At 49.7% G+C, this 17,849-nt stretch overlaps 1 protein-coding gene across 5 annotated transcripts in view; it reads left to right on the forward strand.

Moving 5' to 3' along the window:
* Positions 1 to 623: 623 nt before the first annotated feature.
* RIPOR2 (RHO family interacting cell polarization regulator 2) overlaps positions 624 to 17,849 on the forward strand; it is a 233,390-nt gene continuing 216,164 nt past the window's right edge. Inside the window, exon 1 of one of the 5 annotated variants that reach the window (XM_043590690.1) lies at positions 624 to 961. In XM_043590690.1, the coding sequence (XP_043446625.1) occupies positions 886 to 961 (76 nt within the window). In that variant the 5' untranslated portion in view covers positions 624 to 885. The remainder of the gene's footprint in view (positions 962 to 17,849) is intronic. The other 4 variants (XM_043590689.1, XM_043590688.1, XM_043590686.1 and 1 more) reach the window with 4 other exon arrangements.

A 17,849-nucleotide genomic window follows, 5' to 3' on the forward strand; every position in this document is an offset into this window, starting at 1 on the left:
ACCGCGGCACGCGGCAGCTCGGGGAAAGGACTATACTTCCTGCTACCGAGAAGCTGCCTCCCTTTGGGACACGCGCGTTAAAACAAACCGGCGAGCAGAGAAGAGCTCTACCGGACGAGGGCCGTCTGGCCACGGGCCAAAGGACCGTGAGGGGCACAGGTGCACGGGGGCCGGCCCCGTCAATGTGGGTTCAGGAATGCTTCACAGGAAAACAAGATTTCCAGTGGGGGGGGGGGGGGGCGGGGAATACAGGGAGAGACACGGGCGGGAAGGTTCGAGCAGGCAGGGAGCCAGCAGCTTAACTGGAGCAAAGGGCTCCTGGGGGCACAAAGAAGTCCTCACGTCGGTTATCACGGGACCGTGCGTCCATTCACCAACTATGTGCTGTTCACCGCCCTGTGCCTGGTGAGACCCAGAGACCCAACAGTAAATAAATCAAGTGCCCCAAGGTGTGAGGGCCCCGGCCCCCCAGCTCCGCGATCCTGCCTGCAGAGCGGGAGCCCGTCCTTCCCGCCGACCCGCCACCTGCCCTCCCCCAGCCAGCGCCCGGCTGCTGTGACGCGGGGCGGACACAGGAGCTCCTCTAGAATAAATTACCGCCCCATCATCTTCATGCATAAAACATGGCACAGGAGGCCGGGAGAGGCTCGGCCCCGCGGCCCGGCAGCCGCCTTCGGGCCAGCGGGGAGCGAAGGGAAGGAAAGGAAAAAGCAAGTTAGAAGATAAAGAAGTCAACGGAAGCCTCAGATCCAAAAAGGAGAAGACGGTTTGTGTTTGGGGTGCTTTTTTTTTTTTTCTTTGATACAAGTGGACTTGGCTTCCGTATCCCCCGGCGCCCTTTTGCTCCCTGCCATGAGAAGGTTGTAGAAGACTCAGGCCGGGACCATGGTGCTACCTTCACGATTACACTGGGTCAGAAGCAGGCCATGGAGGGACAGGATCCGGAGAAGGCAGCTCAACCGTGAGTGTCCCAAGGGTGTGGCCTGCGCCCCTCCTCCGTGCTGGCCTCCCCTCCGCACCCCTCCCTGCCCCCTCCTCGTCCAGGGCACCCTCTCGCCAAGACCTTAGTCCTCCTCCTCCCCTCCTTCCCCCTTCCTTCCTGTAGCTGCCTCCTAATTAGAGGTAACAAAATATGCCTTGTTTCAAGTAGCAGGTGAGAGAGGGCCTCTCTCTTTATTTCTGCACCTAGATGGAAACTACAAATGAGTATTGACACCAGTCAAGCGGTTGTGTGAATTGGAACTTTCGTTTACTACAGGGGGGCCAGGCGCCAGATGTCCGATCAAACGGGCAGGTAGCTAGAGCGGGTGAGACTCGGGTGAGTCACGTTTCCGTTAAAGGACCAGTCGTGTGTTTCCTAAATTATCAGACTCTCACTGAGGTTCCCCTTGAGTTGACAGAAACGCTAACCAAAAGGGAGAGTTCAGTGTTGAAGTAATCTGAGAACGAAAGAGCCTTCCTAATATATGCCGGGACCATCACCCCCCAATAAGTACCATACTGGTGTGGGGCTCTTGCCGGGGAGGGTCATTTAACCCCACGTGTCAGCAAGTTCAAATCGAGGGGCTAGGCTGCTGAGGTACGTGAGTGGGTCAAGGGCTGTTTTCACAGCTCTCGTCTTTGTCATGAGAAAAACAACAGTAAAGCCATGATGACGAGCGTCAGTGACTTCCGGCCTCGGCCTGAAGAGGCAACAGGGAGCGGTAGAGACCGTGGTAAATGGGGAACACGTGTGCCCCCCAGAAGAGGGCACCATATTGTCGTCACGTTGTTTTCATGAGGAACGGAGGCCCACGTGGCCAGGTTTCCTGACTTTTCCAGAAAACAAAAACATGCTAGTTTCTCAGTCCAAGCCCTCAAGTCTAAACACGAGCAGTTAACTCTTTAAATACTCACCAGCGGACGGTAGGCCGTGACACAGAGTGTGACCACTGTGGACCCCCGGGCCCTGGTTTAAGGGCTGGGTGTTGCTCTCGCTAAAGGCCCATCACACGGTGCTGTTTCAGCCTCATTAGATGTTGGCGAGACTTTCTGACGTGTTAGAAGCCCCCGGTGAAGACGGTTGAATTAAGAGGAATGAGGGGTTTGGTGACGGTGACGATGTGTTAGTGTGGGGGGCCCAGCTGGGCTGCTTGGGTTTCAAATAGCACCCCACATGCAAGAAACTGCACGCAGCAGAATCTTTAATATAATGGAACAGCCGTTAGCAATTTTCTTATCTGTTTCTTTCACCTGAACCTCTCAAGTTCGGACTCTGGCTTTTGCGAGCCTTCGTTCTGTGTCCGTGGGGAGAAGAGCTGTGGTCCCGCCGATTTCGGACAAGACCTCCGGTGTGGGGCGTGTCGCTGAGAAAGGGTCGAGTATGATCTGTGTTGTTGCATACCGATGGGGTGGGGGTGGGGCAGCCTTCCCTCCACAGGCAAGAACTTGGGAGAAGGACCGGTTTCGTGACAGCGATCGTACTTAAATTATGGGACTAACACCTGGACTTTGGGAGAAGGTTTCTGCATGGTTTTAATACGAAACAATGAGGTGTTAACAAATGCTTAATCCAGGTTTGACATTAAGCAGGCTGGTCCTGACCTCTTTGGCATAAGCGTCTGAGGAAGGTGGGGGGTGGGCTTCTGACATTCCTCCAGAGTGGTCAAGAGGCCCGCCGTGTTAGAGTCAGCGTGAGTCAGAATCAGCAGCGGATCAAGTGACTTTGCCTGGGGTTGACTTTGCCAACTCATGGAACACCTGTGCGTGTTTGACGGCCGAGGAGTAGAGGCCGTGGAAAGGGGAAAAGAGTGAGGACGCTGAAGCGAGAACAATGGAGAAGTTTCTCACTGCAAACACCAGCCTACAAGGCTGGCCCTAGACATTGTTTTGCAGTTGCTAAACTCTCTTTGATAACTTTTTCTGTCCCCTTTCTCTGAGGCTTTTCTCACAGGTCAGCATCCCCTCTGACTCAGAGACCCAAGAGTAACCCTCGGGGTGATTCTGTTACTGAGAAAAAATAAGTTAATAACCTTTTCCCCAAAATTCACAAAGGGACCTTGAATGGCAATAGGAGATACACACGCCACCACTGTGCACTTCTGTGCCCATGCAGGCATTGCTAATCAACTCTGCACCCCCGTGCCCATGCAGGCGTTGCTAATCAACTCTGCACCCCTGTGCCCATGCAGGCATTGGTAATCAACTCTGCACCCCCTGTGCCCATGCAGGTGTTGCTAATCAACTCTGCACCCCCCCGTTCCCATGCAGGCGTTGCTAATCAACTCTGCACCCCCTGTGCCCATGCAGGCATTGGTAATCAACTCTGCACCCCCTGTGCCCATGCAGGTGTTGCTAATCAACTCTGCACCCCTGTGCCCATGCAGGCGTTGCTAATCAACTCTGCACCCCTGTGCCAATGCAGGCATTGCTAATCAACTCTGCACCTCTGTGCCCATGCAGGCGTTGCTAATCAACTCTGCACCCCCGTTCCCATGCAGGCGTTGCTAATCAACTCTGCACCCCCGTGCCCATGCAGGCATTGCTAATCGACCACCATTCTCCTCACCCAGGGAAGCCAGGCCCAGTCTTGGAATCCTTTCCAACCCAGTACTATTTCTCATCAATTAGATCTGCCTCAACAGCAAAAAGCTGTATTTGTATTCTGTTGCTTTGTAGCTAGTTACCACAAGTTTATTGTCTTCAAACAATATGCATTTATTACTTCACGGTTTCCATCGGTCAGGAGACTAGGCATGAATCAGCTGGGTCTGCTCAGGGTCAGCCAATGCTGTGGTCGGTGTGTCAGCCATAACTGCTGAACCCTCTGAGGCTCAGAGTCTCCTTCCAAACTCAACGGTTGTTGGCAGAATTTAGTTCCTTGTGGTAGGACTGAGGCCCTCAGCAAGAAAAGGCTACCCACTGGACCCTCTCTCCACCATGGAAGTTCTGTTTTCTTAAGGTCAACTAGAGAGTATCTGGTACTGCTTGTAATCTCTCCTGCAAAGAGTTCTCCTGATTAGGCCAGGCCCACCCAGGACAATCTCCTTTTGATTAGTTCAAAATCAGGGATCAGGGATCTTAGTTACATCTGTAAAATCCTTCTTTGCCCATATAACCTAATCATGGAAGTAAAATTTCATCATATTCCAGGTGTTTCCCACACTGGAGATCAGGGAATCACACAGAGCATGTGTACCAGGGTCAGGAGTCGGGGGCCATCTTAGAATTATGCTTACCACAGAGCCTGTCATCCTTGTGGTAGAACATGGATTCTGAGCTACTGGAAAGCTTTGTTTTTCCTTAAGCTTTCTTCTTGTGAAAATTTTCAACTAGGCAGAGAAGTAGAGAAAATAATATAACGAATCCCATACACCCATCACCTAAACTTCACAATCGTTACCATGTTGCCATATTCGCTTTATCTACTTCCTGCCAAAGTATTTTAAAGTAAATTGCAGACATTAGGACAGGCCTATAACTCCGCAAAATGCCCGGCACCTAGAATACTCAGTAAAGGCTTGAGTTCAAGCAAAATTGTATTCTTATTAAAGCAATGACTCCCGAAGGCCACCTTCCCTTACCACCCCTGGCTGCTGCTTTTCACTCCCGGTGTCTGTAACGAGATGTTTACGGTCTGTAGTACGGTCTGTACGTGGCATGCAATGTAATGGAACCAAGATATGAGAGTTACAACATGTTGCCCTTCGTAGAGGTATTTGCATTAAAAATTTTTTTAGAGTTTTTTTTTAATCTTTATTTTATTTTTGAGAGAGAGACCGAGTGTGAGCAGGGGAGGAGCAGAGAGAGAGAGAGGGAGGGAGACACAGAACCCGAAGCAGACTCCGGGCTCCGAGCTGTCAGCACAGAGCCCGACGCGGGGCTCGAACCCACAAACCATGAGATCGTGACCTGAGCCGAAGTCAGACGCTCAACCGACTGAGCCACCCAGACGCCCCTAAAAAAATTTTTTTTAATGTTTATTCATTTTTGAGACAGAGCACAAGCTGGGGAGAGGCAGAGAGAGTGGGAGGCACAGAATCCGAAGCAGGCTCCGGGCTCTGAGCTGTCAGCACAGAGCCTGACTCCGGGCTCAAACCCACGAACCGTGAGATCGTGACCTGAGCCAAAGTCAGAAACCCACCCGACTGAGTCGCCCAGGTGCCCCTGGGATATTTGCATTTTACGAGGGGCCACCAGAGACAGGCCCAAATCCACGATGGTGGGCAGGCTGAAGAGGGGCTCTTCTGACACCCCGGAAACCCTGCCAGGCTGCCTGAGACCCCCAGGTAAAGAGGGGTGTGACCAATAGCTCAATGGACGCCTGGACTTTCTGAACGAGGACAGCAGCGTCTGGGCTGGCCGTGAGCCTGCCTTTCCTTTACTCTGCCACAGTTAGGGGACACTGAGGGACGGGACACCTGGCAAGGGTAATGCTCTGACAGCAGGGAGACTCCTTAGCTACTGGCCTGTGGGGGGTCCCTGTACCTCCCTGGTGCCCGCCTCCTTGACCGTAACATGGCTGTTACGATGACACCAGCCTCGCGGTGCTACTGGGGAGGTTAAAAGACATGACTTGTGTCCCCTCCTTGCACCGTGCCTGGTACATGGCCGTGGTGGCTGCTGGCATCTGAGAGGACACAAGTGGTGACAGTGACGTGGGGGACAGTGCAGCGGGGCCACCAGTGCTTTTGGGCGGTTGGAGGGTAAATGCCGCATTGGGGAAGGTGGCCCTTCTTCCTGAGCCTTGACGTCACCCGCCCGCACGTCCAGCCCTGGGCAGCACCGCAGGCAGGAGGGTCCAGCCGCGCCCAGGAAAACCACTCTGGCCTCTGGGGGTGCGACAACTCCTTTCTTCTGGAAAACCCGGTGTTTTCCCCAACGGTGGATCCCCAGGCCGTTGTCCGTACCAGTAAAAACATCCAGATGACACAGCCCGAGGATGTCTTGTCGTGTCCTCCAGAGGCTTTGCCTCTCCGTCCGGTGGAACTTTGATGGACAAGGCCGCAGAATGGCACCCTCGCGGACCCCAGTGACAGCTCCCCGGGTCCCTGGGAAGACAGCAGTGACAAAGCTGATACACGGTTGAGATTAGGGATGCTGCTCAGAGATACCACTGGCGACTTCCTTCCCAGGGGTAACGTGACTCGGCTGTCGGGTCTGCTCCTCTGCCCGTTCTCCTGGCTCAGTGGGTGGCGTTCTTCTTTGTGACGGGGCGGCTGGGGGCCTGCGGGCAGCGGGGAGACTTCTGGACCGTGTCTGGGAGCGCGGGAGAGATTTCGAAGGAGGGCTCTCCCGTCCGTGGCTGTCCTGGACGTGCAGTTCCGCACAAGGAGGTAAGAACACCTTGTGGTTCCTCCTCACCCCGCGTGGCTTTGGGGAGCACTCTGGTCCCTAGAAAGCTCTCGGAGTCTCTTCTAAATAACAGGTGGCTCCAATGGAGTTCAGGCCGAGGGCCGAGGCTCCGGGCAGGTCCCAGGGAGCCAGAGAGGCCTACGGAAGGTGCGCGGGGAGCCTTTCCCGGCAGCCTCTGTCCCCACGGGGCCACCACTGCGCAGATGGCCCCTGCCTGCCCGAGAGCCAGCGTCGGCTTACAGAGCAGGCCCGCTTACTATCGGCTTTCGGCACTGGCTCCCTGCTTGCTGGCCGGGCCGGGCCTGGACACTCTCACGTTTCCCTGCGCCCCTCCCCTGGGAGTCTGGCCTGGGGATGCCTCGAGCTGGCTTCTCAGCGCGCAGACACTCGAACATCCCAGAGGAGCACAAGCCACGTTGCTGCCTCGTACCCACCAGGCTGCTGCCCTGATGCCATCGGAATCGCCCTGAGTGTCTGTTCCTTCCGGCATTGCTACCGCCGCGGGCCGGGCCTCTCTGGTCCATCTCCCCACCCGAGAATCCCTGTGGTGGTGTCTGTTTGCTGTAAAGCCGTAAGCTTAAAGATTTGGGAGCCGGTAAATGAGGGGGCAAGATGCCTTTTAGAACATTCCCTACAATCCCTAAGTTACACATTCTTCTAGGCTCCATTTTATCCACCTGCTAAAACTGTCCATTAACAGCCTCAGCTCAGACAACAGGCAGGCTGCCCCCCCACCCCGCTCCCCCCCCAGGCCTGAGTCTCCCCCCAGTCCCACATCTTGTTTACCCCACAGTCCTGCCAGTTCCAGAGGATTCAGCTGTATCTTGTTTAGGGACCCTCGCGTTCCCACTGATGTAAGAGTCCTTTATACACCTTCAAACATGGCGTTACCTATTTTCTCATGGTCCAGAAGAGTAATTGCTTCTCTAGAAGGCTCACCCTTCTTCTGCCTTAATGACTGAGTCTGGGAGTGCCATTGCCAAGTGCCCCATTCCAGCTCCTACTGTCAAGGAAAAACAGGACGGGAAACCCGAGAAAGGGAGACACTTTGAATAATTCAAGGGGGTTCTGTTGGTTGAAAAAGTGCTCTCTTTGTATGTACATTGATCTGGACAGATATTTTAGCTGTGTCCAGCCAAGGGCGGACAAAAGAGAGGGTGTGGAGGGAAAAGGGAAGGAGACGAAGAAGAAACACTACTACAATGAACACAAATTTGAAAGAAAGAAAGAAAGAAAAAGGAAAGAAAGAACGAAAGAAAGAAAGAAAGAAAGGCAGAAACTTGCAGAGGGATTAGAGAACTCAGGGCTTGGTGACAGATCCCAAAGCCTTTTATTCTCAGATTGGTTGTTTGTAGACAGATAAAAAGAGCCCAAAAGTTACTCACTAGAATAACAACTTGGTCTCTGCTTAAAAGCAGAAAATTAGCAAAAGAGCACATTTTCTGGGTAACGTGAAGCTAGTGTATTAAGTTGGGGGTGGGGGCCGGGGGAGGAGGGTTCCAGGAGACGAAAACCATCTTGAAATATGTGAGCCAAACATCACCCACTTTGTGCGTGTCGGGTTTTCCTCCGAAACAGCAAGATCGGAAATTGTTTAAGTCCATATGAATGTGTGTGCGTGTGTGCGTGTGTGCACATGTACACACACGCCAGTTGTCAAGGCTGTGAAGACCACGAGCTTGGGCAGTAACGCTAGAAAACAAACATCTTCATTCCGTTTTGAGCTGATACAAAACCATCACGTCTCTGTGGTGCAAGAATCAAGCAATATACAAACACATAAAGGAGAGGGGGGAAGTCATCTAGAACCCGCCCCCAGCCCACGACCATACAGCATAGTGTTCTCATTTCTTGGACTAAAACATACTAAACGTATTGTTTTCTCGGATCTGTTCTGCAACTTGCTCGTCTCGTGTAGCCACCTAACTTGAATACCTTTCTGTGTCCATCAGCAGCCTTGCATTTCTTTAGACGGGGTTCATACGGCCAAATAAACGCACACGAAGGTTTGCAGGGTTCGGGCAGTTTGAGTATATCTAATCTGATTCACTCAAATACACACACGCGCGCGCACACACACAAAGACCATAATTGTAAAAAGGGATTGTATTGGATGTGGACTGGAGCGTGCACTTAACTATTCACCTCACCTGGAGTCTGGGACTCTGTAGCTTTGCCACACTGCCCCCACTGTCCCCACATGGTAATGTAGGTGGAACCAGTCCCCACATGCTCCCGGAAGAGTGAGTCTTTGCAACCCCCTGCCAAAATGAATGCCGACTGGGAAACAAGACCATTCCCTGTCCCCTTGCGGGCTGGTCCCATGGTGCCCGGTTTCCAAGGCACCAGAGGTGTTCTCGTGCCTGTGAGTGGGTGGTTTGACACTTGTCCCCGTCCCAAAATGGAGAGAGGCATCTAGGGCTGGAGCCCGTGCCCTGCACAGCCGGGCAAGATCCTGAAAAAACAGGGTCTGGGATATTTGCTGACTCTGAATTTCTGCAGCCCAACGTTTCTTACCCCGAGGACTTGTTATCCATAGAGTCAAATTAATCCAATCCTTCAATTTCCGAGCAAGTGACACAAAGCCTAGAGGATTCACTTGCTAACGTTGTGTGAAAGGAAAACAAGTAAACACATGTAAAGGAGCCTGCAAAGAACCTCGAGAGACTCCCCCTCTGGACAAGGGGAAGCTTTACTTCTATCAGCATGGCTTCAAAGGATCAGAAAATATGCTCTTTTGAGCCCATCAGAGGCCGTGGCATGGAAGGGATTTTGGGGGCTTGCAAGCACCCCTCTAAATGGTACGAATCATGAAGGAAATGTGTTAGATGTGTTCTTTAAATGTGTGCCAAGGTTTCATTGGCAACAATTTTCACATACGGGAAAGTTGAAAGAATTGTAGTGGGAGCATCTACACAACTACCCACCCCCTGGATTCTGCCACTGAGCTTCGCTGGACTTGCTTTATCTCCTATCTAGCCGTCCATCCTTTCCCCTACAAATCAACCCATGCATCTTACTTTTTTCATGACTGGCTCTTCACTTCAACGTCTGTGCCACCCATTCTTGGTCAATGGTTCTTTAAAAACATTTCTTTTTGGTCAAATCCATGGAGGTATAATTTGCAGAGTGTCTTTTTATAGAGAGCACTTTTACTTCTTGGTATATGGTCCCATCAGTGTTGACAACATCTGGGGCTGTACAGCCACCTCAACAAGCAAGCTCTAGACGTTCCACCCCCCCAACCTTGCCTCCCGCTCCTTTGTTGTCAAGCCCCTCCCTAGACCTTGTCAGCCGGCGATCTGCTTCCTGCCTTATGGTTTTGCCTTTTCCAGAATAGATTATAAATGGACTCCTCCAGTCTGTAGTCTTTTCAGTCTGGCTTCTTTCACTTAGCTTAACAGGTTTGAGGTTCCCCCGTGTTGTTGCGTGAATGTTTGTCCTTCATTACAGAGTAGTATCCCATTATTGGGCGTATTTGTATAGGGTAGGATCATTTGCAGGTGACAAGGTCTCTAGGCAAAAAGCATGGGCACGGGTGCCTGGGTGGCTCCGTCGGTTGAGTGTCTGACTCTTGATTTCAGCTCAGGTCATGATCTCGTGGTTCACGGGTGTGAGCCCGGCATCCGGCTTTGTGCTAACAGCACGGCATGGAGCCTTCTTGGGATTCTCTCTCCCTCCTCTCTCTCTGCCCCTCCCTGCACACACATACACTCTCTCTCTAAGAATGAATAAATAAACTTTAAAACACATAGGTAGACAGTCCCCAAGGGCTACATGGTCTACATGGGTAGACATCAGTGTGGACAACACCCAAGATCTCAATGGTCTTCATATACCTGTTCCCCTCTCAGGGGAAGCTCTAAGCAAACAGGGACAATGAACCCCTCTGGAGTCCCACGACGCCTCGTCTACACTCTGGGAACATCAGTGGGACCTTCTCGGGTACTGTATTCAATCAGTGGGAAATGATTACAGTTCAGAATGTGTCACACAAGTTGTCAACACTACACTCTTTTTTCTATGACCCTGTATGTGGCTGTAGAAGCTGTATATCGCTTTGCCCAGCGTGAGACCCAGAATCAGACCGACATTGGAGAGCAGAGGCTGGGGCACGGCTGTCCTGGCCCCAGAGAGTAAGAGACAATTACAGGGACCCCAGGAGTCCTATTGGGGTCCAGGAGCTTTCTGGCTGCCCTGTTACCCCTCTCCATTTTTTCTCCCTAATTTGAGTTAAAATGTTGTGTTTTGCATCAAGAGCAAATAAGTCCTGCACCCAGAAGGAAAAGAGTGAAGGAATGTCTTGAGTTCTCAAGGAAATCATGTAGGTTAGCTTTCAGCTTTTCATCCAGCTTTTATTTTTTTTTAATGTTTGTTTATTTTTGAAAGAGAGAGAGAGACAGAGTGGGAGTGGGGAAGGGGCAGAGAGAGAGGGAGACACAGAATCGGAACCAGGCTCCAGGCTCCGAGCTGTCAGCACAGAGCCCGACGCGGGGCTCGAACCCATGAACCATAAGATCATGACCTGAGCTGGAGTTGGACAGTTAACAGACTGAGCCACCCAGGCGCCCCTAATTCAGCTTTTAAAAGACTAGCCCAGACATAGATATAATTCCCCCAAAGGACAACAACTCGATTTCCTTCTAAATAGAAGTTAAATCACATTGAATCAAAGCTGAATTTAACCTCACAGTTCAAACAAGGCTGCTTGGTTTTGTAAGATGAGAAACCCAGTCCTCAGGTGAGACTCCAGATTCTCTTCACCTTCAGCGGCATTTCCGTGTCATCTGTGATGTGGGGGCCCACGACGTCCCCACCACGGCAGCGGGACTCGTTTCCAGGTCTCCCCTCGGGTCATCTGCGAGAAGCCGCTCAGAGCACGTGGCCTGTCGGCGTCCAGCCATCCTTTCCCGCCCTGAGGCTCTTGGGCACCGGCTTTTCTCAGTGCTCCCTTCCAGTGCCCTGCACTTCGGGTCACCCCAGTGCCTCCAGCGTTTGCCCCCTCGGCCTGGGACACAGCCCAGCTCTCAGCGCCTCGCCTGGCCTCCTCCCACACCAGACCAAACCCACTGCTGTCCGCAGCCTCCTGACGCTGGCGTGGCCCAGGGGACGGGTCCCAGTGTGTCAACCTCGTGGCAATGACTCAAATCTCACACTTCTGTGGGTCCAGGCGCTTCCCCCTGCATCCTCCCGCTGCGGACTCCCAGCTGCCCTGTCAGTTAGAAAGATCTGTATTACGCCCTTTCGCTCGCGTGGGCACGAAGGCTCAGAGAGAAGGGAACACGAGGGGACACCGCTCCCTCCTCCGGAAGGGACCCGCGCCAGGCGCCACGCCAGCTGCTGCGTGAGTCACTCTTTCACTGACCGCTCAGTCCGGCCCCGTTTCTGCCTGTTCTGGAAATTCGCCTTACCGTGTCTCCCCACGTCTCAAGGTCTGGGCCCAGATGAAGTGCACGCAGCTGCGGGTGTCCCCCAGAGGCCGACTCCCCTGGGGCTCGCCAGAGGATGCCTCCCTCCAGACCCACCGGGGCCTCCCAACTCCAGCCGCTCGTGGGTCACCGTGTGTAAGAGGCCGTCCCCAAACCGCTGACCCCCTCCCTGGGCCGCGCACACCTCCGGTTCTGTGCCGAGCAGGGCTCGTGCGGCGTCAGCACCCGTAACCCACCACTCCCATCAAGGTCGCCCCCCACACTTTCCCTTCTGACCTTGGGGAGGCGGGTCGGGCTTCCCCGAGGAGCTCCTCCCCATCCCCGGCGGTGGCCAGCCGCTCCCCCCCCACCCCCGGTGACACTGTGCGCTTCAGCCTCTGCGGGCTCACCTGCCAAGCGGGCAGGCGGCATCCCCCCCTCGCTGGCGTCCCGAGCGCTCGGGACGACGGTGCGTGTGAAAATGTTTCGTCAGCTTGCACGTACCTTTACAGTTTTATTCTTTATGGTAAACACAGTGTATTATAAAAATACATATAACTTATCAAGAAGCTCTTAAAGGGCTTCCTCTTGTTTAATATACCTCCCGATGTCCCCCCATTTGCTCTCTTTAAAATTGTCATAGTCTTGCATTGAAGACCACTGTGACCTCCGCTCTACCGCGAAGGTCACCGGTTCAAAGACATCGCAGGGGAATTCATATTCTAAAGCCATACCGCCGGTTTCTTTTGCAAGTATACATTCATTTTGTCCCCCTTTTTAAAATTTTTTTAACGTTTATTCATTTTTTTGATAGACATTTTATTGATAGTGAGTGGGGGAGGGGCAGAGAGAGAGGGAGACACAGAATCTGAAACAGGCTCCAGGCTCTGAGCTGTCAGCACAGAGCCCGACGTGGGGCTCGAACCCACGAACCGAGAGATCATGACCTGAGCCGAAGTCGGACGCTCCACCGACGGAGCCACCCAGACGCCCCATTTTTTGTTCACTTTTAAAAATGTACAGAAAACAGAAAATAGACGGTAACTCAAAACAGGCTAACGAGGACTGACGTGTAGAAATTCTCAGGCTCTTTACTTTTGAGGAAGAACAAGGACTTATGACGGTTTGTGTCCCCACTGTTTACGTGCTGACCTCCCAAAGTGTTTTTAGGAGACTGATCTGTTCCTTCTGCCCTTCGGTCTCTCATGTTTCCTCTGTTAGACAAAGATGCTCTTCAGCCTACGTAATGTTGAGCATAAATCTGAATTCGCGAGGCCTCACGTAATAAAACTCGGCTCTCCTTTGTGCGTGTGGCAAAATGCACACTAATATCAACACCTAATCAAACCCACACTATCAGCCAAACACGACAAATGGAGGCAATTTCCCTCTTCTGCACACGAAAGCCCTGATTAATCCCACACCCTCCTGGGTAGCATCTAGAGCCTTTTCGCCTTTCGTTTTTCATGTATAAAACTGTCTTTCTGAACACCATGCTTTCAAAAATGACTCATCTGTGATTCAAAATCCAACAATCTCTGGAGCTTTTAATCTCACACAATTTTTTTTTTCAGTTTTCTTTTGTTCACGAATGTACTTACAATTTGCTTTGAGGTACCAAGGGTTAAATAAAGCATAAAGAAAACATCCCTTAGGGTCCTAAAGAAGCTTATGACACATTCCTTTCTTCCACTCAAGCCCTTGTATTATATTAGTTTCCAGAGTCTTCCCCTCTAGGAACGGTCAGCTTCCGACTCTCCCTGAACAGTAAGTCCCTAGAGGGACTCAGTGAGGAGAATGATTGCTCCCCAAAGTCCACAGTGTTTCCAAAGCCACACTGGAACATTCGTATTCATCACATCACAGGAAATAGGTTTTTTTTTTTAAAGCCTTGAGCACATTATCTTTAGTTAATTTGTATGGTCTTCTCCATTCCAGCATCCCATTTTCATTTCGATCAATTATATTCTCAAAAGAGTTTTTTTTTTTAAAGTGCTATCCTCAGAAATTCAGTTTAAATTAAAACAGAAACTGTTTACGTTTCCTTTGTTTTAAGAAACAACCATTGCTGGGGGGTTGGGGGAGGGGTGGAGGGACAGAAGGAACTTCCTCACCTGTTCCTGTCATTTTTAAAAATTGTAAATCCAGTATAGTGAGCATACAGTGCTATATTAGTTTCCGGTGTGCAATATAGTGATTCGACAATTCCATACATTGTTCGGTGCTCATCATGATCAGTGTACTTAATCCCCATCACCTATTTCCCCCATCCCCCACCCACCTCCCTTCTGGTAGCCATCAGTGTGCTCTCTATAGTTAAGAGCCTGGTTTTTTTTTTTTTTTTTTGGTTTGTCTCTCTTTTTTTTTTTTCCTTTGTTCATTTGTTTTCTTTCCTAAACTCCACATACGAATGGGATCACATGGTATTTGTCTTTCTCTGATTTGTCTTACTTAGCATTATGCTCTGTAGATCCCTCCATGTTGTTGCAAATGGCAAGATTTCATTCTTTGTTTTATGGCTAATATTTCTTGTATATATCACTTCTTGATCCATCCATCTATTGATGGACACTTGGGCTGCTTCCCTAATTTGGCTATTATAAATAATGCTGCAAGAAACATAGGGGCGCACATATCCTTTTGAGCTATTGTTTTCCTATTCTTTGGGTAAATACTGAGTGGCGCCATTACTGGATCATGTGGTAATTCTATTTTTACTTTTGGTGGAACCTCCATACTGTTTACCACAGTGACTGCACTAGTTTGCATTCCCACCAACAGTGCGTGAGGGCTCCTTTTTCTCCACATCCTCGCCAACACTTGCTCTTTCTTGTGTTGTTTTTTTTTTATTTTAGCGCTTGTGACAGGTGTGAGGTGGTATCTCATTGTGGTTTTGATTTGCATTTCCCTGATGATGAGCGATGTTGAGTATCTTTCCATGTGTCTTTTGGCCATCTCTGTGTCTTCTTTGGAGAATGTTTGTTCATGCCTTCTGCCCACTTTTTAACTGGATTATTTGCTTTTCTGGTGTTGAGTTGTATAAGTTCTTTTTATATTTTGGGCACTAACCCTTTATCAGATATGTCCCTTGCAAATATCTTCTCTCACTCAATGGGTTGTCTTCGTTGTTGTTGTTTAAACTTTTTTATTTTGACACTTTTGTCTTCTCTGGTCTCAGGACACATATCTAGTAAAATGTTGCTACATTCGATGTCAGAGAAGTTACATTGACATAAGTGTTACAGTCTCCTACTGTTATTGTATCAGTATCAACTACTTCCTTTATGTTTGTTATTAGTTGCTTTATGTATTTGGGGCTTTCGTGTGGGGTGCATTAATATTTACAATCGTTATTTCTTCTTGATGGATTGTCCCCTTTATTAATATATAGTGCCCTTCTTGGTTTCTTGTTACGGTCATCGTTTTAAAGCCCATTTTGTCCCATCTAAGTATTCCTACCCAGCTTTCTTTTCACTTCCGATTGCACGATGAAATCTTTTCCATCCCTTTGCTTTCATATCTGCAAGTGTCTTTAGGTCTGAAATAAGTCTCTTGTAGGCAGCATATATATGGGTCTTGTGCTTTTTTTTTTTTATCCATTAAGTCACCCTATATCTTTGATTGGAGTGTTCAGTCCATTTTCAAAGTAATTATTGATAGGTATATACTTATTACCATTTTGTTACTTGTTTTGGGGTTGTTTTTTTAGTTCTGTGTTTCTTGCTTCTCTCATGGGTGATGGGTTTCTTTAGTGATATACCTGGATTCCCTTTTGTCTTTATTTTTTGCATATCTGTTACTGGCTTTTAATTTTTGGTTACCATTAGGTTTGTATTTAACATCTGACGCATCTATCAGTCTGCATTAAGTTGATGGTTGCTTAAGTTTGAACCCATTCTTTACTCCTCTCCCCCACGTTTTAGGGATATGGTGTCATAATTTACATCCTTTTATGTTATGTATTATTTGAATGATTTTTAAAGACATACTTAATTTTACTGCCTTTGTGTTTCCTACTGTTTTTACTCCCATTTATGGCCTTTCCTTTCCACTCAAAGAGTACCCTTTAACATTTCTTATAAGGCTGCCTTAGTGGCGATGAATTCCTTTAACTTCTGCTCATCGGAGAAACTCTTTATCTCTCCTATTCTGAATGATAACCTTGCTGGGTAGAGTTTTCTTGGATGCAGATTTTTTCCTTTCAGCCCCTTAAATATATTACACCACGTCCTCTGGTCTGCAAAGTTATTGATGAAAAATCAGCAGATGGCTTTGTGGGCTTTTCCTTGTAGGTAATGGTTTCCTTTTCTCTTGCTGCTTTTTAAATTCTCTCTTTGTCACTACTTTTTGCCATCTTAATTTCTATGTGTCTTGATGTGGCCCTCCTTGGGCTGATTTTGTTTGGGGCTCCCTGTGCCTCCTGGATCTAGGTTTCTGTTTCCTTCCCCCAGATTAGTGTATTTTTGTCCTCAGTTATTGAGTTTTTTTTATCCCTGATTGGTTCTTTTTCATGTTTTCTATCTCTTTATTCATGGTCTCACTGAGGTCCTCCCCTCTTTTCTCAAGTACATTGAGTATTTTTATGACTGCTGCTTTCCATTCTCTATTGGGCATATTTCTCCATTTTGTTTAGCCCTCTTGCTGTGATTTCGCCCTGTTCTTTCATATGGGACATATTCCTCTGTCTCCTCATTGTGACTACCTCTCTGTGTCTGTTCCTATGTGTTAGGAAAGTCAGCTATGTCTCCTGCTCTTGAAGGCAGTGGCCTTGTGAAGAATAGGTCCTGTGCGCCTATGGTACACCGTCCCCTGTTCTCCAGAACCTGGCGCTTCAGCGGTGTCTCCTGTGTGTGTTGTGTGCACCCAACTGTTGTGACTGAGCCACATTTTCCCTCAGTCCAGTTGTCTGCGATAGCTCTCTCTGCCTTCTGTGAACAAGGTTTGGTCCCTGTGTTATTAGCAGGTCGGTCTGAGGCTGCCTTGGCCTTGAGCTAAATCAGAGCAGACAGTTGGCAGAGATGTAGTAACACTGAACTGCAGGCTGCTTTCCCTTTGTTCTCCCCTGAGAATCTTTCATTGGTGGGCAGGGTCAGCAGGCAGAACAGATGTCTACCTCAGCCCCCTACTGGGACCACAGTCAAACTGATGTACGTGCTTATCTTCCCCTCTTCGTGGGGCTAGAGTCACGTTGGAGTGGTGCTGGCCCCCTACTGGGGATGCTTGCACACTACAGGCTTGTGGTATTGCTTTGGATGGGCTCCAGCCAAGGACATATTAGAGAGGGAAGGTCTTCAGGAGAAGTGGGGGAGGGGACATGGTTCTAGCAAAGTTTTGCATGTCTAATCTATGAAGGGACCTGGAACCACTTTAGAGGCTGGAGTGGGTGGATTCACAGAAGCAAGGAAGGGCATGCTACTGGAAAGCCAGACAGAGAATGTTTCAGCTGTGCTGGTTCCCTAAGGGGCCCTTATTTCTCAGAGAGCAGGGGAAAAAATGGTACCCACTGTCTTTTTTGTTCTTGGAGAGGTCTCCCAAAGATCCATGTCCTTTAGTGGTGTCTGGGTGGTTCAGTCAGTTTGGTGCCCGACATCGGTCAGGTCATGATCTCGCAGTTTGTGGGTTCGAGTCATGCATCAGACTCTGTGCTGACAGCTCAGAGCCTGGAGCCTGCTTTGGATTCTGTGTCTCCCTCTCTCTCTGCCTCTCCCCCACTCCTGCGCGCGCGCTCTCTCTCTCTCTCTCTCTCTCTCTCTCCCTCTCTCTCAATAATAAATAAACAATAAAAAATTTTTAATTTAAAAAAAAAAAAGATCCCTGCCCCTTTAGCACATATTCTGAGATTAGTAAATAAATCTCCCTCCCAAATAACCCAAGCATTTTTCAAATCGCTGCCTCTATGCTGTATCTCAGTGGTTTGTTTGTCAAGCTGTCCTTTTAATGGCAGGGACTCAGTTTCCTTTTGCACGCCTGCCTCTCCCAGAGCCCAGCTTGCTGATTTTTGAAGTTCCAGGTGTTAAGCCCTACTGATGGTAAGAACACCCCAAGTTTGGCCTCTCTGTCTTTCACAGCCAAAAGTTATGGGAACTCATCTTCCCTGTGCAGGTTCCC

This window comes from Prionailurus bengalensis, chromosome B2 (assembly GCF_016509475.1).
Source record: "Prionailurus bengalensis isolate Pbe53 chromosome B2, Fcat_Pben_1.1_paternal_pri, whole genome shotgun sequence".
NCBI classification, from domain to species: Eukaryota; Metazoa; Chordata; class Mammalia; order Carnivora; family Felidae; genus Prionailurus; species Prionailurus bengalensis.